The 22,233-nt window shown below is 40.4% G+C and overlaps 2 protein-coding genes across 6 annotated transcripts in view; one reads left to right on the plus strand and one right to left on the minus strand.

Moving 5' to 3' along the window:
* The window catches only part of CBX5 (chromobox 5), a 34,433-nt gene extending 20,737 nt beyond the window's left edge, over window positions 1–13,696 (minus strand). Inside the window, exons 1-2 of one of the 2 annotated variants that reach the window (XM_027543088.1) lie at window positions 13,565–13,696; window positions 13,302–13,398 (exon numbers count right to left, since the gene is read on the minus strand). The gene's annotated coding sequence lies outside the window, so the exon portion shown is untranslated. The remainder of the gene's footprint in view (window positions 1–13,301; window positions 13,399–13,564) is intronic. The other variant, XM_027543085.1, reaches the window with a different exon arrangement.
* A 572-nt stretch (window positions 13,697–14,268) lies between these two features.
* On the plus strand, window positions 14,269–20,685 carry HNRNPA1 (heterogeneous nuclear ribonucleoprotein A1). Of its 4 annotated transcripts, XR_003511256.1 has the most exons (12): window positions 14,274–14,382; window positions 14,932–15,048; window positions 15,321–15,467; window positions 15,605–15,815; window positions 15,910–16,002; window positions 16,092–16,184; window positions 16,423–16,497; window positions 16,692–16,850; window positions 17,400–17,555; window positions 17,796–17,861; window positions 20,254–20,329; window positions 20,543–20,685. XR_003511256.1 is itself a non-coding variant. In XM_027543090.1 (11 exons), the coding sequence occupies exons 1-10, from the start codon at window positions 14,368–14,370 to the stop codon at window positions 17,849–17,851; spliced, it is 1,122 nt and encodes a 373-aa protein (XP_027398891.1). In that variant the 5' UTR covers window positions 14,274–14,367; the 3' UTR covers window positions 17,852–17,861; window positions 18,097–18,817. The 4 variants fall into 4 exon arrangements, 2 of the variants coding, with proteins under 2 accessions (XP_027398892.1, XP_027398891.1); XM_027543090.1 differs by lacking the exons at window positions 20,254–20,329; window positions 20,543–20,685 and adding an exon at window positions 18,097–18,817; XR_003511257.1 differs by lacking the exon at window positions 16,692–16,850 and having other exon boundaries at window positions 14,275–14,382.
* The last annotated feature ends 1,548 nt before the right edge of the window (window positions 20,686–22,233 follow it).

Raw genomic sequence — 22,233 nt, forward strand, 5'->3', positions numbered from 1 at the left:
TACCTCCAAGGGAAAGGGTGAGTTTATGTTGAAACCAAAGGCTGTTAAGTCCCCCAAGAGAAGCGTTTATAAAATATTACAGGGCCTAATACAACAGCAGCAGGAAATACGTGACCTTCCAAATTCCTAAGCCATTAAGCCATATTACATGGAGTAACTCCTGCAGTTCAACATGTTAGAGAGCAAGAAAGGAGGAACATTGTCTTTGTTAACCTGCTGCTGGTAAACCAATAAACTTTCAGAGAAAAGGCAGGTAACCTTTTCTCTCAAGGGCAAAATTCTTAGTCCTTAAAACTCAGGAAAACATTGGAGACGGCAGAATGAAAAAATAGCAGTTCTGTGAAGGGATAAGGGACAGGAAAGAATGACAGCAATAGTAAGATTTTAGTGAAACCTTTCAGGGAAAACAAGGGAATCCAATGAGGAAACGGACAAAAACATTCTGGTGTCCCATCTTTCTCCTTAAAACATCAAGAAATAAAGAACCAAATCAATTCCCCCTTTCCCACTCTTAAGAACTGGCTAAAATGCACATGGCTAAGATCCCTTTCTCTTTGGGAAATGGGTTTTGCAACAGCTGACAAATCAAATTGGGCCTGATGCCAGGAGTCAGAGTCCAACCATAATATTCTGTAAAGAATGGCATGCAACTGTCTTGTAAATCTCCTGGACAGTCACAGATCAGAAGCTGGCAAGGATGACGACATAGTTCTGATGGAATGTGTCTTATCTTAACCTTGAAGTTACAGATCTGCTCAGGAGCAGCAGTAAGAAATGAGAAATGCACTCAGACATCGGAGGGGACATAATTCTCTTTTAGACAGTGCGACCCAGTGTATTAGGGTCAAATGAAACACAAAGCCAGACGGACAATTTAAGGGCTAGAGCCTGGACCAGATAAAGCATCTAGACTGGTGGTTCACGCTGAGCTTGGGAGCAGGGAGTGCTCCAGTGTGAGAAATGAGACATGGCTGGCAGGATGATGGAGAGATTAAGGTAGAATCCTGATACCATGCCGGAGGAAGAGAGGCCGAGCCTCTTGAGCACAACCTTATTATCCGTATGGAAATCTCCATGGGAAGCGGTGAGCTTCTCAAGTCCCGTCTTTCAGACATAACATATCTCAGCCTTTTCTTGAACACACACAGGAACTCTCTGGTAAAGGCATCAACAACTACAGACAGAGTCCAGCAATTTAAGTGCCCATCCGATCACGAGAAAGAGCAGGCCCCACCAACCCTTCATATCAATGATACAAGGCAAATTCATCTTACAGGCAAGCCCCTGTGTGCTGGGGGAAAACACCTAAGCCAGGGAATCTGGTGAGAATTCAGCCTTGGACAAACATCAAAGACCTTTGCGGTCAGGCAGTCAGAACGTACATTCCAAGTCGATGACAGGGAACTTCTTTAACAGATGAAATCTTCCAGAAAAAAAAAAAAAGAGAAAATGGGAAGAGGTGAGGAGGTGAAGCAGAGAGGGACCCAAAAATCCCACACATTGTAAGGGTAAAAGAGTAAAAAAAAAGGTAAAAACTGCCAGTCCCCAGAAATTAGAGAGGGCATCACAGAAAGCTGGGGCAACCCAGAAGAACAACAGATGTCATGATTAACTGTTTGCATTAAGAGATCAATACTGGAAGCAGAGAACCACTCACATGAGACCGTTGGTTTCTGTACTCTGCCCAATCCCTCCATTCACTGCTTATCAATGTCAGTTGTCCTGGTGGCTTTTGCATTTTCATGACGACTTACAAGCAAAAGCATATACATACACACACACACACACACACACACACACACACACACACACTGTATATACTTATGTATACACAGTGTGCGTGTGTGTGTGTGTGTGTGTGTATATATATATATATATATATATATAAACTAGGACTTCCCTGGTGGTGCAGTGGTTAAGAATCCATCCACCTGCTAATGTAGGGGACACAGGTTCGATCACTGGTCCAGGACGATTCCACATGCGCAGGGCAACTACGCCCAGGCACTCACCGCTACTGAACCCACACTTTGAAGCCCAGAAGCCACAAGTAACAACTACTGAGCCTGTACACCTGGAGTCTGTGCTCCTCCACAAGAGAAACCACCGCAATGAGAAGGCCACGCACCACGATGAAGAGAAGCCCCCACTGACCACAACCAGAGAAAGCCTGTGCGTAGCAGTGAAGACCCAGGGCAGCCAAAATACACACACATGCCTATATATAATAATCCTAAGTCTTTCTCTAAGCTTTCTTTGTATTGTTTAAAAAGTAACAAAAGCAACTGCTAAGTTGCCTCACTGAACTACCCGCTGAACTATTGTGGGTAGTCAAACCAAGTGTCAAAATGCATTAATCAATGAGCTCTTTTATAGAATTTTAATATAAATTTTATAAGCACACTAAGAACGCAAATCTTCTATAAAAAAAGTCATTCTAAAGAGCAGAAAAGGGCAAGGGCATATGCAAAGGTCCCTCTCACATGTATTAATTAAATATGCCACTGACAGGAGACTTCCGTTGGTCCAGGCTTGAGAAACTCCCAAGTCTCCCCTAAGGCCCTTGGGGAAAGCTGTTGGCTTATGTGAAGATTAAACTGTCAGCTACAGCGTTGTCTTCAAGGCGTCCTCTTTATAGCCCACTGTAGCAAATAAAAAGATGAAAAGAAACCAAATTTACAGAACCGTTTTAATCTGGTCTGTATTCTTTGCTCTTCATAGATCTAGAAGTACCAATGGTTTTAGGTTTGCCACACATACAGCATAAAACTAAAATACCCTCTATAAAGATGTTTTCTTCCACTAGATTTATGATTTCCAAAGTATTAGCCATGTGGCATCTTAACAAAAACACAGCATAGAGATGCACATTACAGCTGTCCTGGCTCTCTCAGGTTTTGTTAAATGGGCTGATAACTATCACTCCACATCCACCAAAAGCCCATGAGCACCCAATTCAAGAGGAGTTAAAAGCTTTTTAAATGTCTATTTAAGAGACTGGATTAGGAAAGAGTTGAGGAGGAAGATTAACTGTGGTCGTTAACACCCCTATCATTAACAAGCCACATATAGGCAACACAAACTTTATTAATAGAGAGGAGTGTGGAAAGAGGAAATGCTCCTCCCTTGGCTAGCAGAGCTCCAGTTCTCCATCCTTTAAAAAATCAGGCCAAGGCACTGCATCCACCAGTCACAGAATTATTCTGGGGCAAAGTATCCTATTTGCTGATTATCTAACCCTCCTGTGCCAGCAAGCAAGGGAGTAGAGTCTTTTCTTCTTTTAGATTAAAACATATACATTATAAATGGAGATAAAGGCTACCCTATAAATTTCACTGTATTGTCCTCCAAGCTCTGACCCCATTAAAAAATATAAATGAATGTGTACTACAGCAGTTCTCAGAACAACTGTTTTATGTTTGGTTCATTGGTATATTTAGCAGTAACACACAAATTCTTGATATCTCATTACCAGATCACAATCCCACAAAATAATCTTACATGGGATTTGTTTTTTTCCTACATTCAAATCTACTGTGCTTCGTCTCCCAAGTGTCTGCTTTCTCTAAATTTAGTTAGGGCACACCTAAAGCCATCATGGGCAAGAGGTTAGCTATTCAATTGTTTTTCGATTCAAGAGAAAGTAGAATTTGGTACCACTAAGGGGAAATGTCTTCCAGATGGTGCCTCTGAACACCTCTATCCTTGGAATGTACTGAATTTCTCAAAGCACCACAGTCTCTGGCAAGTGTTACCTCACACCCACTCCTCTCTACTAATTAAATATGATGAAGCATGAACTAGTAGAGCTTGTCACCTTTCATGAGGAACCTGGCAATTTCTCCATAAATTTTAAGAAAAATGGATAAGAGTACCATTTGAGTAGATGACTGCGAATCTCAGATTTTTACATACCACTTTGGCAAATCATGTTCACAAAATATGGAGGAGTTAAAAGAAAACTGAAGTGCACATCCCCAATTAAAATTACAGTCATAAAGCATTTCTCAAATAGTCGTAAACTTTAAGATTCAAACTTATCTAGCTTGTACAGATTTTGGTTATCAGCAGCTTAAGTTACAATGGTTTCTTCAAGTCATTTCAACATATCCTCTATTAGAAGGAAGAGCTTCTACTATGCCTAACAATTTACATTCTACCACAGTCTTAGTTTAGCAAAGACATTCAAGAGTCATAAAAATTAATTTGCATAACCATAAACTAAAATCTCTAATGTAACTATTGAGATGGTATTAGACTTTAAATCAGTATGCTAAAATCTGATTAACACATCCTGACAATAAGTTTTTATAATTGGAATAAGAAAGGTATCTCAGACTGTAAAACTTCCAGGAGTAAGAGAGCATTCCTTCAACATATGGCATAGTTTTGTGCTCTGCCATTACCTTGGTGTATTAGCAACATGAATTATATTGAAGTCACAGCCTACAATTTAGATAAATAAAATCAACCCAGTATTGAACTTTTTCCCATCCCATACAACGGTATCCTTGGCAGCTCCTTGGCCATCTATTAAGATGCTGACCAATTTCTCTCTGTGGCAATTTAAAAGCTGTAAAAAAACACATAATGGGTGATGACAGGAGAAACAAACCCACACCAGAAATTATTGAACCTTGTACATCTTTCCAAGTGTCTCTATTGACATATAAGTGTGAGTTACTATGCTACAATATCATAAAAGTGTGCTCTACACTTTAGATATATTGACAGTTAAATGCAAAGAAAGGCCACCATCAGATAAATGGCTTAAGGGATGGCCAATCTCAGACCACCCAGCTCTTCCACTGAGCATTCTGACACATTGCTTAAGCCAAATAAGATGTTTCTTTTTGTCCAGCTTCCAACCATCATCCCAACTCAGAGCCTATGCCAAAAGGATGATACAGTAATACTGACCCTTGCTCTAAAATTCTCTAGTTGGTTATATATTTATTGAGAGCCAAGTAAGTGTCAAATATTGCATGAGCACTGAGTTTAAGCCCGTCTTCAACTTAAGAACTAAGCTGAAGTATCACCAAGTCTCTCCCTGGTTCACTCATCAGTGGCTAGCGCATCCCAAACGCTGCTGTAAAAAAAAGCTACTAAAAGGGCAACTAGTTAACAGTAGCAGTATCAGAACTAGGAATAAGATAGGAGTCCTATCCCAACTAGATCACTGAAAAGTTGAACTACACAGGCCACTTAACCTAAGGTGTTAGCACTTTGCCCTGCTTATCTCACAGGTCTGCTGTGGGGGAATAAAAAAATTAGAAAACACTTTTAAATATATAAAGCAGAGAAGTTAAATGTCTGATAGTAGATGAAGTTAAAAATACACTTCTATCTTCTGGAAGAGTTTGCGTAGAATTGATGTTATTTCTTCCATAGAAGTTGGGGAAATTCACCTGTCAAGCCATTTGGACCAAGAGTTTTTCTCTGTGGGAAGGCTTTTAACTACAAATTCCATTTCCTTAATACACTTAGGAATAGTGAGGTTCTTAGTTTCTTCTGAAGTGAGCTTTGGTAGTCTTTCAAGGAAGCCATTCATTTTATCCTAGACATTAAATGCACTGGCATAATTGTTCATAATTCTCCCTTATAACTCTTACAGTGTCTATAGGATTAGTAGTGATATCCCTTATTCCTGATGTTACTAATTCGTCTTTTTTTCACTGATCAAACTTGCTCACTACATTATCTTCTCCCAAAAAACCAACTTTTTCACTGATTTTATTCTCTACAGGTTTTGTTTTATATTTCATCAACTATTCACTGCTTTTACTTTCACTATTTCCTTTCTTCTGCTTACTGTTACTTTCACTATTTCTTCTGCTTACTTTGGGCTTGATTTTTAAAAATTGAATTTGTCATGTAATATTTTAAGGTATACAGCATGTATATCTTTGATACATTTATATATTGTAATATAGTAGACAGTGTAGTCATATTTATCACATTATATAATTACAGTACAATATTATCCATATTCATGATACCATGCATTAGGTATTTTTTGATTTATTATTTTTAAAAATAATTTTATTTTTGGCTGCACTGGGTCTTCACTGCTGTGTGAGGGCTTTCTCGAGTTGTGGCAAACAGGGGCTGCTCTTCGCTGCAGTGCACGAACTTCTCTTTTTGCAGAGCACGGGCTTCAGGTACACTTGCTCCAGTAGTTGCAGCTTGCGGGCTCTAGAGCATGGGCTCAGTGGCTGCGGTGCATCACGTGGAACCTTCACAGACCAGAGATTGAATTCACGCCCCCTGCATTAGTGGTGGATTCTTATCCACTGTGTCACCAGGAAGTCCTGCATTAGGTCTTTAGAGTTTATTTACTACTTACTCCAACTCTGTACCCTTAAACATCATCATTCTTATCCCTTTTTCTGAGTTAAGATAGAAAGACTCTAGATCTTTCCACCTTTTAAAAAAAACCTTGTATTTGTATTGGGGTACAGCAGATTAACAATGTTGTGATAGTTTCAGGTAAACAGCTAAGGGACTCAGCCCTTCATCTACACATGTCCATTCTCCCCTCAAACCCCCTCCCACCCAGGCCACCATGTAACATCTACCAGCACTCCCTGTGCTATATGGTAGGACCTTGTTTATCCATTTTAAACATAGCAGTGTGTCCATGTCAATCTCAAACGTTGTCTTTTTAATTAAAGCATTTAATACTATAAATTTACCTCTAAGCATTGCCTTGGCTATATCCCACACGTTATGTCATCATTTTTATTCAGTTCAAAATATTTTCCAATTTTGTGTGTGATCTTGTCTTTGATCCATGGGTTACTCAGAAGTATATTGTTTAGTTTCAATTATTTGGGGTATTTTCCAGGTGTCTTACAGTTACTGATTTCTAATTCCATTACAGCCAGAAAACATACTTTGTATAATCAAATCCTTTTGAGATTTATGATAGATGGTCTGACTTGTTAACTACTGCTATGCACTTGAAAATAATGTATATTCTGCTACTGTTGGGTGGAATATCCTATGAATGTCTATGGTATCAGGCTCACTGACAGTGCTATTCAAGTCTTTACTGCTTTGCTGTCTACCTGTTCTATTAATGGGCTTCTCAGGCGGCACAGTGGTAAAGAATCTGCTTGCCAATGCAGGAGACTCTGTTTGATCCCTGGGTTGGGAAGATCCCCTGGAGTAAGAATGGCAACCCATTCCAGTATTCTTGCCTGGAAAATGCCATGGGCAGAGAAGCCTAGCAGGCTAAGTCCATGGGGTTGCAGAGTCGGACACGACTGACCCCAGAGCACACATTATTTCCGTTTTGTTTTTTTAAACTAAAAGGTGTTAAGGTTCTATTGTTTTCTTTCTTGTATTTTGATGATTATTAGTTGTGTAAATTTTAGAATTATTGTTTCCTCTTGATGAATTGATCCCTTCATCATCTACATTAGTGTTAACTCTTTGCCCTACTTACCCCATGTCTGTTATGGAAAAAGAATAAGAAAACTTTGCAAAGTACACAGGAAACAAAAGATAAAATGTTTGATAACAGTAGTAGTTAAAAATAACTTTAATGAATTTTCTGAACTATCTGTAAGTTTTATCTATCCTTGTCTCCAACTACATGCATAAATGAGGCTTGCCTATGTTTATCAGATTACTAGATATAATTTATTGTTGTGAAATACTGAACAAATTAGCAGTATATTACCCTCCACAACTCCCTGTGAGGTGAGTTGAGTCTTACTGATTTAGGGATGCGAAACAAGGCACATGGAGTTCAAGGATTTGCCTCAGAAACCAAAGATAGATTTCCTAGCCTGTTGGGTTGACCTCTTTGTACAGGGCATTTTATTCCGACATAATTATGCCCGTTGGCTCAGATATGAACTTGTTTTATTCTAAGAATTGTAGATTACAATCAGAGAAACACTTGAATTCAATTTGGTTCCTCCACTCCCTGGAAGAAATAAATAGTGTGTTATAAAACTTGATCTTGAAGCAGTCCTTTCAATGACACCATCTCAATCCCATGATTTCTGGTGTGCTTCCTAGCAGTGAAACATGATGCCACAGGCACTCCGTAAGTCTGAAGAGTAAGACTGCACATCAGAACTTCCCTGAAGGTCCAATGGTTAAGAGCTTCCACTGCAGGGACTAAGATCCTGCATGCCGCACAGCCAAAAGAAAAAAAGACTGCAAGTGAAAAATTTTAAATCTAGGTCCATGACCTAGTTTCAGGTAGAAAACTCTGTCAGTTCTTTCTCCCCCTTAAAATTCTGCTTACTCCCCTCTCTTTAAAAAAAAAAACTTATCTTAACTGAGGTAAAATTGACTTTAAGTGTTTAAGTTTGATGAACTATTCTTACTGGGTAGGAAATCCAGACTACACAGTCCTCAGCCTCATTGGAATGACTGAAAAGTGGTTCAGCTAGTCTATTACACTCGTTTTAGAAAATCACACCCAAGTACAGGTTTGTTATCACGTGTTAATACCCTGAGAAATTGACAACCAGTCAACAACTCAGTTTTCTGTCCCTCAAGTTCTAGGGAAAACCAGTTGGACTATATTGGCCCAAAATATAAGAACGAGTTATTGATTTGCATTTAAAATTGACTTCAAAAATAAACTCCCAAGACAATGTAGGAGTCACTTCATAAAAAATTTTAGGGCTAGAGAACTCTAAGTTATCACCTAGCCAATTCCTTCCATAAGAAACTAAGGACCAAAGAAGGCAAATTGCTCACTTTGAGTTTCCTGTGCCTTTGCCTACTCTCCCCACCACTTGCTCCTCATTTTAAAAAATAACCTTTTCTTTTTTGAATTAGGTAATATTTATTTGGGTAGGGATTAAAGAACCAGGGTACAGTAGCCTGAATGATGCCTCCCTCCACCCCGCAAAGATATACATGACCTAATCCCTCAAAGTTGTGACTATTACTTTATATGGCAAAAGATGTGCTTTAAAGATGTGAAAGGAGAAATTTATCCCAGATTATTAGGTGGGCCTTAAATGCCATCACACATATCTTTTTAAGAGAGGCAGGAGTTCTGAGAGAGACATATAGAGAAAGTAACGTGAAGACTGAGCAGGAAGTGAGGAGGCAAGGAAAACAGACAACCACCAGGAGCTAGAAAGGCAAGGAAGGGATTCTCCCCTAGGGCCTCCAGAACCGGCTCAACACCTTGATTGCAGACTTCTGGCCTTCAGAATTGTGAAAGAATAAACTCTTGTTGTTTGAAGCCACCAGGTTTGTGGTAATTGCAGCCACAAGAAACTAAGACACAGGGGAAATAAAATTTTAAAAATAATAAACCAAACATTTATAAAACTAATTACTGATGCAAAAAGAACTGTGCTTTAAATGACCCAAAGAATGCCTAAATCCTTTAATCTTTCATTTTAAAGGTAAGTTGAGGCAATCAGAGGATGCAATTTACTTAAAAGGATGGCAGATCTGAGAAGACAAATTCAGAAAGGTCTAATATTTACATAGCTGCTAACAAGAACAGTGTAGGTTTTCCCCCAAACATGCTAGCTGGTAGAGCTCCCGGGCAGACTAAACATAGGCAACAGTTGTCACTGTGGGTGTTCTGCCAACACAAGTGTAAAGTTGTCATCAGAAATGAATATGTGGCTTCGAGTGGCTTACAGAAATCCAACAAATCTGTGTCCTGGACTCTGCACAAGCCAACTCTTCTCAGGATGACCTGGACTCCTTCCCATTAGTACAATGATCAGTTAAAGCCATCCTCTACAAGGAGGGAAGGGAAATCAATTTATGTCAGAGAAAAAAGACAACTGCCCAGAGTCTAAGGTCATCAATAACAATGTGTAAATATCAGCCACACTGAGTCAGTTATAAGTGATATCTAGCACTATAATTTATTGCTTTTAAAGTCAACATCCAGAGCATTTAGGCCCAATTTCATGTTAGGTGACTGGAAATAAAAACAGACAAAATAAAAGGACAAGAAAAAAATGCTTTACCAGGAGATGTGATATGAGCTATTTCAATAAGATATAAAAATTATGCTATGTGGTTAAATAAATGGTAAAAGCAAAAAATACTAGTCTTCCTCAGAAACCTCTGTATCCTGGATACCGTTATCTCTTTTCCAGAAATACTGTCAAGGGCTCTGAAAATCACCAGAACTTTCCTAGATATATAAAAATCCAGTCAATTCAAAGGTATGCTCTGTCTTTGTCTTTCCCCAGTTATCATCCTGCTCACCTCCTACCTGAGAGAAGCTTTCTACCTATTGGATTTCATTTTCCTTTTAGATAACAATCATTTTATTGAAGAAGGAAATGGCAACACACTCCAGTGTTCTTGCCTGGAGAACCCCAGGGACAGGGGAGCCTGGTGAGCTGCCATCTCTGGAGTCGCACAGAGTCGGACACGACTGAAGCGACTTAGTAGCAGCAGCAGCAACAATCATTTTATGTTTGGATGCAACAGGATATGCCTCTAAGTTCTAAGCACAAGTGTCTGAAATTTGTGTAACACAGACTCAGCATTTTGTATTGTTAACAGAGTGTACAAGTTAACAATCAAACCAAGTTCTCCAAAAGCAAGAAATAAGTCTAAACTTAGGATTTTCAATATGATAGTCTCAGATTTCAATTAAAAACTACTCACCAAAATTTCCCCACCAGAGAGAAATGTTTATCAGACCTATTAACTATGACAGTGTAAGAGAACTTACAATAAAACAAGCAACTTTTATTCACACATCACAGTAAACCAAAAAGTCTAGGTACAATTCCTGAAATTTTTCAAATAAAAACATACCATTAAAAAACATCAAATTAAGGATAACTGATTAATTTGTTTATAGACCAAAGTAGGCAGGGCTGGAGATGAAAGGAATCTACTCAGAGAGTAACCTAGGGAGGCATGTTTTGGTTTACCTGTTCTTCAAGTCAGTAATTCTTTTCCCCCAAAGTATGGGTCTCTAAACAGCTGAAAAATCAGTTCAGCAGAAATCAACCTGTGTTTTTAAAAAAATGAAATAGAGTACTATAAATGAGAAAATGTCAGAATGCTTTGCGTATGTTTGTATAGTGAAACTTTAAAGGAAAGAGGATTAAGTCAGATGAGAATGTAAGAAGCATCTGAAGCAAAGTCTACCTCTCCAAAAACTTATTTGCCATTATTTTAGGAAGCCAAACACAAGATGCAATCAGTGTTTAAATGGAAAGAAATGGTAAAAACGTTAATGTAGCTTTCCTTTTACCCAATCAAACAGTGATCACTCTACATCTGAAGAGAGAATCAACATTTCCTAAACACTTCACCCATCTTATCTCTAAATTCCAATTGGTAAAATAAAAGATTTTGACAAGATAATTGATTCTACCATCTGTCATTTCAGATTAATGGTTTTCAAGTGGAGATTTTGCACTCTTCCCTCAAAGGACATTTGGTGACATTCTGACTGTCCCAAGAAGAGGTGTGGGGGAGGTGAGATGCATTTATTAAGCTCAAAATGTCAATATCGCTGAGACTGAAAAACTCTGTAGTAGATCAAAACTGTATTCCTTTCAAACCTAAATAAATCAGGGACAGATGGGGCTTCCCTGGTGGCTCAGACGGTAGTCTGCCTGTAATGCAGGAGACCCGAGTTCGATCCCTGGTTCGGGAAGATCCCCTGGAAAAAGGAATAACTACCCACTCCAGTATTCTTGCCTGGACAATTCCATGGACAGAGAAGTCTGGCAGGCTACAGTCTATGGGGTTGCAAGAGTCAGACAGGACTGAACAACCAAAGCTTTCACTTTTTTTCACCCTTAATCTGTTATCACTTTAGTTCTTATAAATGTTATAAATGAAGTAGTTACATTATTAGAATACCTACAAACAGCTTACAAGCAAGTACAAAATAGGTTTTCCTTTTGCAAGTGCCAAACAGGAAAATCTCTCCTCTGTTCACAATAAGCTCAGTTAAAATCATCTTCCTTTTGTATATCAGAAAAGTCTCTACTCATAACAGTATTTCATGTGGATCTGAATTTATTACAATATTTAAAGATTTTCTCTTTGACAATAAATCAGTAAATAATAGAGCAGTATAGACTCTGATACAGTCAATATGTAATTAAAATATTTTACTAAAAAATACTGGACAGAGTAGAATGGCCATTACCAACACGATATGGACTACTTATAAAATACTTTGAAGGAAATAAAATCAAAAGGCAAAAAAAAAAAACCAACCCAGGTGATGAATGAGTCCTATCTCCAACATCCTAAGCATTAACCTCCTTAAGCAACTTGTTTTTTTTATCTAAATCCAGATGTCCTCAAAGGAACAGCAGAAAGGGCTTAGGAGATCTGTAATGGATTAAAGAGAGAGATACAGATGCAGAGAAAAGATGCTCAGAGAAGAACTTAAAAGACTCTGGAGACATGGGCAATGCTTGTAAAACATTTAGCATGATGCCTAGCAAGTACTCAGAGTCACCTTTTCAAAATTTGCATTTTAAAATCGAGGGTCACCTTAGTTCTTAACAGAAAAACAGCACTTTTTTGAGGTGAGAAGTACTTGCTTGTAACTAAAAAACACAAAAACAATTGGCTTTAAATTTTAACGTTAATTACAAATTATTATCCCTGCAAAGATTTAAACACTGGAGATCCAACCTGTCTCCATCCCACTGTAACCCTGGAGGTAACACCCTTTGTTATGTTAGCTTGCCAAAACTTTTTCTATGGATTTACAAATCTCTTTGTCCGTGGAAATATGCATTATTACTATTATGTTGACTTTTCCTGGGTACCTTTCCGCAACAGTACAAAGAGATTTATCCTACACTTTCTAATATTTCAAGGCAGTCTTCGTAAAGAAGTTCTCAAAGTCAAAAAACATTCCTTGTCCCCACCCCCCAACCTAAAAATGTGGGATTGTGGGATGTACCGATGTGGGAAAACAAAAGCCAAAATTCAGGCATTCAGTACCAAACTTACAGCTTCCCTACCAGATAAGTGTGTGGCCTGGAAGCTCAAAGGCTTCGTTCAAACCATTGTGGATAAAATACCCACCCCCACGCGACATCGCAGGCAGTGACTCCTCATCCTCGCATCCCCAAATCTAAGACCTCCCTCTGCTGGAGCGCTGATTGGGCAGTCAGCCCGAGCGCTTTCAATAGGCTGTGTGCCTACTGGCTCCAGATTTGGTCTATCCATTTAAGCGCTCGACTCCCGCATCCCCCACTGGAGTCAAACCGCTGCCTCTCCGAGGAGCCCAACCTACCGCGCGCTTCGTGCTCATTGGCTCAGTGAGCCGCTGCTCAGGAGGAGCAAGCCCTCCTCCTACATACCGATGGCCCAAGGACCGGTCAGTCGGCAGCTAAAGGCAGACCCAATTGGCCTATACACTCGCCAGTCAAACTCTTCGGCTGCAAAGCTCCACAGAACCTACGGGGATAAAACATCCCGCCCCTGTTCTTCCATTGGTTGGGTGGACCCACCGCTCCCCCTTCACGATCCCCCACCCCGCGGTCCATTCATTACACACAATAACGGGACCAGTTGGAGTCGGTTCAAGACCTCGTATGCGTAGGCAAGACTGTCCGCCACTTACCCGGGATCGAGACCGACCACTCACGCTAACGTCTCCCCTGTTCTTCTGTGGTGAGACCACAAGCCACCGCCGCTGCCGCCTTCTGCGCAACGCCAACCGCCCGCCAAAACGGATCCTTCCCTGCGCCTGCGCGACCAATCCTGAGACCGGACCCTTTCCCCGCCCATTACGCCTGCGCAAAAGGGGCCCAACTCCCGCCACTACGCAGGCGCCTTAGGTTCGCCGCCGTCTTCTGCCCGCCATTTCACGTGTTCCTAGCGCCAAACGGAACTTCTTACGCGCCTGCGTAAACTCGCCATTTTCCTACACATGCGCTCAGCAGGCAGTCGTTGTCAAAAAAAGAAAATATTGTAACTTGCTAACTGCTTTTCTGATGTATAGTATTAATCATGGTTTGCCAGGTAAACTGAATATAACATTTAAGGCCGTAGAGGATTAAAGTTTCTTTAAATAACTTAAGTACATTCGAACATGAATGATTGAATTACTAGCCAATCACACTAGTTAAGAATAATATTACTCGAGAGCCAATAGACCCCGAGGGGTGGAGACTGCGTAGAACGCCCAAATGGATGACGTTACACAGCAATGCAACACCAGAGACCAATGGTAGGGGAAAGCTGTTTCAAATATCCAATCAGAGGTATTCGGGGGCGGAGTCTACCAATGCCGAAAGCGCGGAGGCGGGATAAAAAAGGGAGGCCGAAGGTAGGCTGGCAGATACATTCGTGAGGTTACTCCTTTCTGCCCGTGGACGCCGCCGAGAAAGCATCGTTGAAGTGTTCCCCGCCTCCACTGCCATCATGTCTAAATCAGAGGTGGGTAAGACGCCCTCTCCAGCTGAATATCCTTTCCTCTTCCTTTCCTGAGTTTAGCAGGGTGCAGTTTGTTTGCCTGCTTGCCCCAGCCCTGTCGACGGTTCTTCGATCGCTGCCCGGGCCTCCCCCTCCCTAAGTTGAGGTCGCCATTTTGTCCTCGTCGCCATGAGGCTGCTGTCTTGCGACCCTTAGCAATCACGCCTGCTCGGTGCCCCTTGCAAAACTCTTAGGCACATTTAGTCTGCTTTTTACCTTGTCCCAATGGGCTGCTTTTTAAAAGAGCAGCTACAGACGGATGTGGGCCATGTAGTTTTCTTTCTTAGTCCTTTTGTTGCGCGTGCGTCGGAGGGAGAGTAAGGGACGCATGCGCTCAGAGCCTCCGAGCCCACCCAGCCCCCAACATCTTGCCTCCCCCAGTGGGGAGAAACACGTGGTTTGTTGCGCCCCAAAGGAACAATAAGTGCTTCGTACGTTGCTATCTGTTTTCTTGCAACTGAAAGATAATTTGCGTTATAGCCCTGCTTAATTCTTCCCCTCCTCCTCTCCTAGTCTCCCAAAGAGCCCGAACAGCTGCGGAAGCTCTTCATCGGAGGATTGAGCTTTGAAACAACCGATGAGAGTCTGAGGAGCCATTTTGAGCAATGGGGAACGCTCACAGACTGTGTGGTAAGACTCGAAAGAGACAAAGGGCTGTAGAACTAGTTGGTTTCCTTGGCTTAAGTTGCTGCGGTTGTTGTTTGAATGCTAATAGGATGGTAGCTGTAAGTATGGAGTGGCTTTAACTGAGTAAAAAAGCACCCAACTAATTTACTGCAGATGGTTAATGGGAAAAGGAAGGACTTGAGATAAACTGTTGGTAATAAAGTTTCTTGTTAACCTTAGTCAAGGTAGAAAAGTCAACCATTTCGGGGGTCTTAACACGTATTAAACATTTTAAGGTAATGAGGGATCCAAACACCAAGCGCTCCAGAGGCTTCGGGTTTGTCACGTACGCCACGGTGGAGGAGGTGGATGCGGCCATGAATGCAAGGCCACACAAGGTGGACGGAAGAGTTGTGGAACCAAAGAGGGCCGTCTCAAGAGAAGTAAGTACCTTTTTCCTTCTTGCATTAGTCATTTGAAGGATTTCCACTAGGAGGACTTTACATGTGGGGGTATAATAGACTTAATATTCCTAACTTAAATAGGTTTCAATAACATAGGTTAATTTTTCTTACATTAGGATTCTCAAAGACCTGGTGCCCACTTAACTGTGAAAAAGATTTTTGTTGGTGGCATTAAAGAAGACACTGAAGAACATCACCTGAGAGATTATTTTGAACAGTACGGGAAAATTGAAGTAATTGAAATCATGACTGACCGAGGCAGTGGCAAAAAGAGAGGCTTTGCTTTTGTAACCTTTGATGACCATGACTCCGTAGACAAGATTGTCAGTAAGTATCAGGTGGCTGGCATTTGTTAACGGTTCTGAAATCTATGCTGTATACTGAATTCTGAGATGACCTGTTTATTTCCAAAATCGTGTAGTTCAGAAATACCACACTGTGAATGGCCACAACTGTGAAGTGAGAAAAGCCCTGTCTAAGCAAGAGATGGCTAGTGCTTCATCCAGCCAGAGAGGTGAGTTTGCTACTTAACTAAACCGTAAACATAACTTTGAATAATTACAGTCTGTCTGTATAGCCCAACACCTCATCTTGATTCTTCAGGTCGAAGTGGTTCTGGAAACTTTGGTGGCGGTCGTGGAGGTGGTTTTGGTGGGAATGACAACTTTGGTCGTGGAGGAAACTTCAGTGGTCGAGGTATGTTTGGCTATAGTTTACTAATAAAGAGTTAATGGTAAAATTGTAATGATCTCCTGATGACTTGTTGAAAGTTACATTTTAATCCAGATATAGTTCTGGCTCCTCTCTAACCAGTAACTGTTAAATATGGGAATAGTTCTAATTGAATGCTTCCTTAAATTTATACTTAATATAAGGTAACTTGTATGCAGTCCACATACTTTAGACCTGGTTTTTAAATTCCATTTTCTTCTAGGTGGCTTTGGTGGCAGCCGTGGTGGTGGCGGATATGGTGGCAGTGGGGATGGATATAATGGATTTGGTAATGACGGTAAGTTTTTTTAAAGAACCACAGGTAAAAAATTTTGGCAACCTTTAGAATAGGTTAGTAGAGACTAAAACCCTAGTGCATGATAAGCTCAACAATGATCTAATAGCATGTTGTGAGCAGGCCTTTAGCCATGCTTGCACAGAATTTGACTGCTGAATACTTTTGTCTTATTGAGAAGACTTGTATTCTTGTAGGTGGTTATGGAGGAGGCGGCCCTGGTTACTCTGGAGGAAGCAGAGGCTATGGAAGTGGTGGACAGGGTTATGGAAACCAGGGCAGTGGCTATGGCGGGAGTGGCAGCTATGACAGCTATAACAACGGTGGAGGCGGAGGCGGCTTTGGCGGTGGTAGTGGTAGGTATCCAGTGATCCAAGTACTTGGTGCAATAGCTAGATTAGCCTTTTAGAGTTTATCCTTAGGAGGATTTGATGGTTTTAAAGCATTGTGTGTTGTGCTGCATGGTACTTTTTTTTAATGGGCTTGCAATGCTACCTCCTCCTAGCTTTAAGCTGGGGCCGCCTCACTCCCAAATAGATAGATGGTTAAGTGGATAGTGGTGTCTTCAATTGGAATTAGATTAGCGTCTAGCAGGATTTAGTGTTAACTCTTGGGATCTTAGGCGCTTAGTTGATGTATCCAGCATGTGTTTGCTGTGCCCCTGGCTGGGTGAAGGCCTTAAAGGCGAGAGAATGTGTACCTTTTGTTATGCCATGGTGAGTTGGGTGAAGTTTTAGTTAATTGGATTATTCAATTGAGTGCCTTGCACATGAAATACAAAGATGATTGAAATTGGAGCCACAGAAGTTTGGGAGCAAGGCAGATCAAGCAACTTTTTTACCCTGAACACTAGGATTTCTCATTTTCCCTGAATAACATATAAAGGTCCTCTTTTCCATTCTTAGGAAGCAATTTTGGAGGTGGCGGAAGCTACAATGATTTTGGCAATTACAACAATCAATCTTCAAATTTTGGACCCATGAAAGGAGGAAACTTTGGAGGCAGAAGTTCTGGCCCCTATGGTGGTGGAGGCCAATACTTTGCCAAACCACGAAACCAAGGTATGGTATATATGTGGTATTGGAGGGCTAAACGAATATTGTTTAGGAAATGTGGAAAACAAAATGCTGACAATTTAAAACGTTGAGGAAATTTTAAATGACTGAGTTAAAATAGTTTGAGTTGGGCTCCCCCAACCTGTGATTTTCAACTTAAACAATGTAAATAGGTTAAGCCCCAACTATAAAAACATCGTTACTATTCGTACTTCTAAAGCTTAAGAGAATAAATTTTGTTCTTAGGTGGCTATGGTGGCTCCAGCAGCAGCAGTAGCTATGGCAGTGGCAGAAGGTTTTAATTACTGCCAGGTAAGTGAACACCTTTTTTTGTTGTTATTCTCACTTAATTGTAATTTATAATGAACCCAGTAACCCTAATATAGCTGAGCAGTGCAACATAGTTAACATTATAATTACAGTAAAATTGTGGATATTAAGTTAATATTCAGATCAGCAAAATTTGTGGGAAACAACTTGCTATTGGATTGTAGCCTTGAGTCTTAATATGTTTAGATTAACAACTTTATTCCATATTGTTCAACAGGAAACAAAGCTTAGCAGGAGAGGAGAGCCAGAGAAGTGACAGGGAAGCTACAGGTTACAACAGATTTGTGAACTCAGCCAAGCACAGTGGTGGCAGGGCCTAGCTGCTACAAAGAAGACATGTTTTAGACAATACTCATGTGTATGGGCAAAAAACTCGAGGACTGTACTTGTGACTAATTGTATAACAGGTTATTTTAGTTTCTGTTCTGTGGAAAGTGTAAAGCATTCCAACAAAGGGTTTTAATGTAGATTTTTTTTTTGCACCCATGCTGTTGATTGCTAAATGTAATAGTCTGATCATGACGCTGAATAAATGTCTTTTTTTTTTTTTTAATGTGCTGTGTAAAGTTAGTCTACTCTGAAGCCATTTTGGTAAACTACCCCAACAGTGTGAAGTTAGAATTCCTTCAGGGTGATGCCAGGTTCCATTTGAAATTTATTTACAACCTGCTTGGTGGAGAAGCTGTTGTCTTCAGAACCTTGGTGTAGTTGAACTGACAGTTACTGTGTTGTGACCTGGAGTCCACCATTAAAAGGGTCACCCATGCAAAGTCATGGAGTTTTTTTTTTATTTTTTTTGGTTATTAATGATTGTTGGCACATCCTATGCAATATATCTAAATTGAATTATGGTACCAGATAAAGTTATAGATGGGAATGAAGCTTGTGTATCATCCATTATCATGTGTAATCAATAAAAGATTTAATACCCTCTTGAATGGAATGACAACTGTATGGATTCGGGACTGGCAGAGTTTTGGACCTTCCCTACCCTCTACCCCTGATGTTGAATGCTTCTATCAATTCAAGTTCAAAACTCTGCCAGAGAATAGAAACCAGCTGCTGGCTAATGCCACCTCGTAAATCCACAAATTAGAAGTTTGGGGGAAGACCTTTTTTAAAACTGACTAGTGCCATTAAGAATTTTATTCAACACAAAAAAAAGGCTTACATTAAAGGAAAACTGCAGTTTCTGTCCTGGTTGGGTGGGTCTTTATAGAGGTTTATGGATTGACCACTTACTATATGGAGATTAGAATTTCATGTGGTAAGAAACCATATTGTCTACTTAAATACATGCTAACTGCAGTTTTCCTTTAAATACAGCACAAGATCACACAACCATCCTAAAATGTTGCTTGTATAGAAAATGACTTTTAAAATCTTTATAACGTTATTATCCAATCATTGTTATTTGTACATAGCTTCCTTTGAGCCCTCGCTTTGGTGCCCTCAATTTCAGTGCCATTGTACCTAGTAGTATAGATAATTGTTTACCACTAGGATTGTGTACTCCATCCCATGGGTGTGTTACCTGGAAGTTGGGGGGTGGGGTTGGGGTGGGGTTGGGTGGGAGGTGGAGGTGGGTGGGAAAGCATGGGTAATAGTTCCATGGGCTTGATATTGGCTGAGTTTGCAATGGCAGGTGGAACCTTAACTATTGAGGGAGTTTGCAGATACCTCAGGATTCGTGACAATGCCTTTAAAGATCCAGGAGAGATGTTTCAGCTACTAGGAACTGCTAGCAAGTATAGCGCGAATGGCTCCGAGCCCAGACACTCTACAGCTGAGAGTAGACACTTGTGGTATGTGGAGTACAGATAAGCCAGGGGCAGGCCACGGCACTCCATGAAAGCTAGGAGAGAGAAGTTTCAGTGACCATCGCAAGGAAGGAGGCAGACAAGAGTAAGGCACACCTGACTCTTAGGACTAGCAGTCAGAACCAGGAGAAAAGGTTTTATTGCTATGCTGATAGGTAAGAACAGATTTTACTTACATCCATATAGCTCTCTAAAATCCAGCCTTCTCATTTTCCTTAATATATTGAGCCAAAACTAGTCCAGTTAAGCTGAACTTGGTTTTTCTGGAACTGAGTTGCTTTAAATTGACACCCTACTCTTGGTGGCTCCCAAATGAAGGAAGTGAGCACTTTTTTAAATTACCTCTACTGTGATATATATTTACCCTTTAATTTCTATATTTCTTACCTTCCTTTGATCTATTTCCTTAAAACAATGGCTCAAAGTAATATTAGAATCTTCCCCCAAATGCTTGTGGGAGGTTGGGTGGGCCGTTAGTGGGAGGTGGGGGGTTAGCCTGAGATGGAACTTGTCTCAGAAAAAAAGCTAGTTCTAAAGGCTGTTTACTTTTCTAGGGAGGACTCTGCTATCACAGGCATATCAACTCTTTAAAAAATCCAGAAACTTCAGGCCAAGCTCATGGATAAAAAGGTAAGCTTTTATAAAGCAACAGTGTTTAGTATTCCCAAAGAAAAATGACAAGCTGTCCCTCATAGACTAGAGAGGTCTCATAGCTTGATCTGTTATCTACCTAATAGACTAGCCAGCAAACACTATTAAAACAATGGGGTTCTCAGTGAAGAGAATGGGTATAATGGTAGATTCTTTCATCTGCTTATGTACTTTTCTTTTTTCTTTTTGCAGAAACATCCTTATGAGGACCTTTATCTGAGCCTCTTGGTGCTTGATTTGTCACTGCCATGCAGTTATTTACTACCTGCTGTGCAGCTTGAATCAATCATTCAGTTTTGTGAATGAACTTAAAAAATAAAATGCATTTAACTTGGTTTTGTGCCTTGTTTTCTTTGTCTTCCTTCATGATATTTACGGTAAATAACTTGATGCTGCCTGTTCTTTACCAGATGAAGTTTGAGAATGGGAAATAGAGGAATTAATGATAGCCAGGTGTCTGGTACACCAGAATTGGACCCTCATTCTTTATTAGTGTTAAGTTCTTGAGCATAGTGGACCTCATCCAGGAGTGAACAAGCTTTTATTGGTCAATTATTTCCAGCTTCAAAAAGAGCCACAAGTAAAGGAGGTACTTCACCTTCACAAAGGTAATAAGCCTAGAAATGTGTTTGAAAGCAGTAGTTTAACTCTGAGCAAGTGCTTGTATTTTTCTCTAGCCTGTTTCCATCTTTGGTAAAAGAAAGCTTGTGAATCCATGGGTCCATTATTAACCAGAATTACGAGTAAGGAAATTCCCCATTTTTTATATGAAATAACCAGTTTTTGTGACCCACCCTTCCATCTTTCACCTGAAGTACTTATTGATGAATATATGTGTCTGAGAAGTCTTTCCCACTAGTGTACCTCCATGAGCAGTATCTCCAGTGCCTAGAACAATACCTGGAGCTTATTATGTGCCTATTAAATAATTTGTTGAATAAATGTCTAGTCTCAATTACCATTTTTGTGGCTTTGATTTGAATGAAAAAACTTGAGTCTGCTATCTCAAACTACCTGACCTCACATTTTCAAGTTTTTGAGAAAGTTGACAAGTTGGACTGTCTTCAGATCTATTAGGAAGTTTTCGTTCACTGGAGACCAACTTTTTCTGAATCTGTAGCCGTTAAGTTTTTATTTCAATCACTTCTGATTTTTTTTTTGTCTTAAAACTGTAATGAGTATCAAGAACTTGGAAGTAAGGTTTGTCTAGTGAAATGGAATAGAAATGTTAAATAGAAGTAAAATACTCCAAAGAGGTAATTTATATAATCTAGTGATCAGGAAGATTGGGAACTGCCCCAAATCCAAGCAACAGGACAAAGGTGTGTGGAGGGAGTTTGAAACTTATTTGTTCTAAAAAACATACTAGCAAAAGGCCCTAGATCTTTAAAGATATAGAAGGGGAAGTAGGGGGTGGGGGAAGGGCAGCACACTAAAACAAGAATTGGGTAATATCTAACATAACCAGGGAGATGGATGATTTAACCAAAATGCACATGGTATGTTGCTGTGGAGCAAGTTTTACCAGTCCTGGGTGTGTGAAGTCCTCTAAAACTTGATCAGTCACTCAGTGGTGTTCGGCTCAGACCCTGTGAACTACAGCACGCCAGGCTTCCCTGTCTTTCACCCCTGGAATTTGTTCAAACTCATGTCCATTGAGCCCGTAATGCCATCCAACCACCCCCTCCCCTGTCACCCCCTTCTCTTACACTCAGTCTTTCCCAGTATCAGGGTGAAAGTTGGGTTCCAATCCAATTCTCTTGTTCCAATCAAGAAAGGCCTGTCCTGTGGGCATTCTAGGCTTTTCAGTCCTAACACTCGGGAACCTCTTACAGAGGGTCTAGCCAGCTCCAGCAGCAATCCTAGCTCTATAAATAGGGGGC

The sequence above is a fragment of the Bos indicus x Bos taurus genome, chromosome 5 (genome assembly GCF_003369695.1).
Source record: "Bos indicus x Bos taurus breed Angus x Brahman F1 hybrid chromosome 5, Bos_hybrid_MaternalHap_v2.0, whole genome shotgun sequence".
NCBI lineage: Eukaryota > Metazoa > Chordata > Mammalia > Artiodactyla > Bovidae > Bos > Bos indicus x Bos taurus.

Excerpts from the sequence above, each read along its gene's own strand:
- HNRNPA1 (XM_027543090.1), top strand. Across the intron at positions 16,498-16,691 it reads TAATGGATTTGGTAATGACG|GTGGTTATGGAGGAGGCGGC; the intron begins GTAAGTTTTTTT and ends GTATTCTTGTAG. Across the intron at positions 16,851-17,399 it reads CGGCTTTGGCGGTGGTAGTG|GAAGCAATTTTGGAGGTGGC; the intron begins GTAGGTATCCAG and ends TTCCATTCTTAG.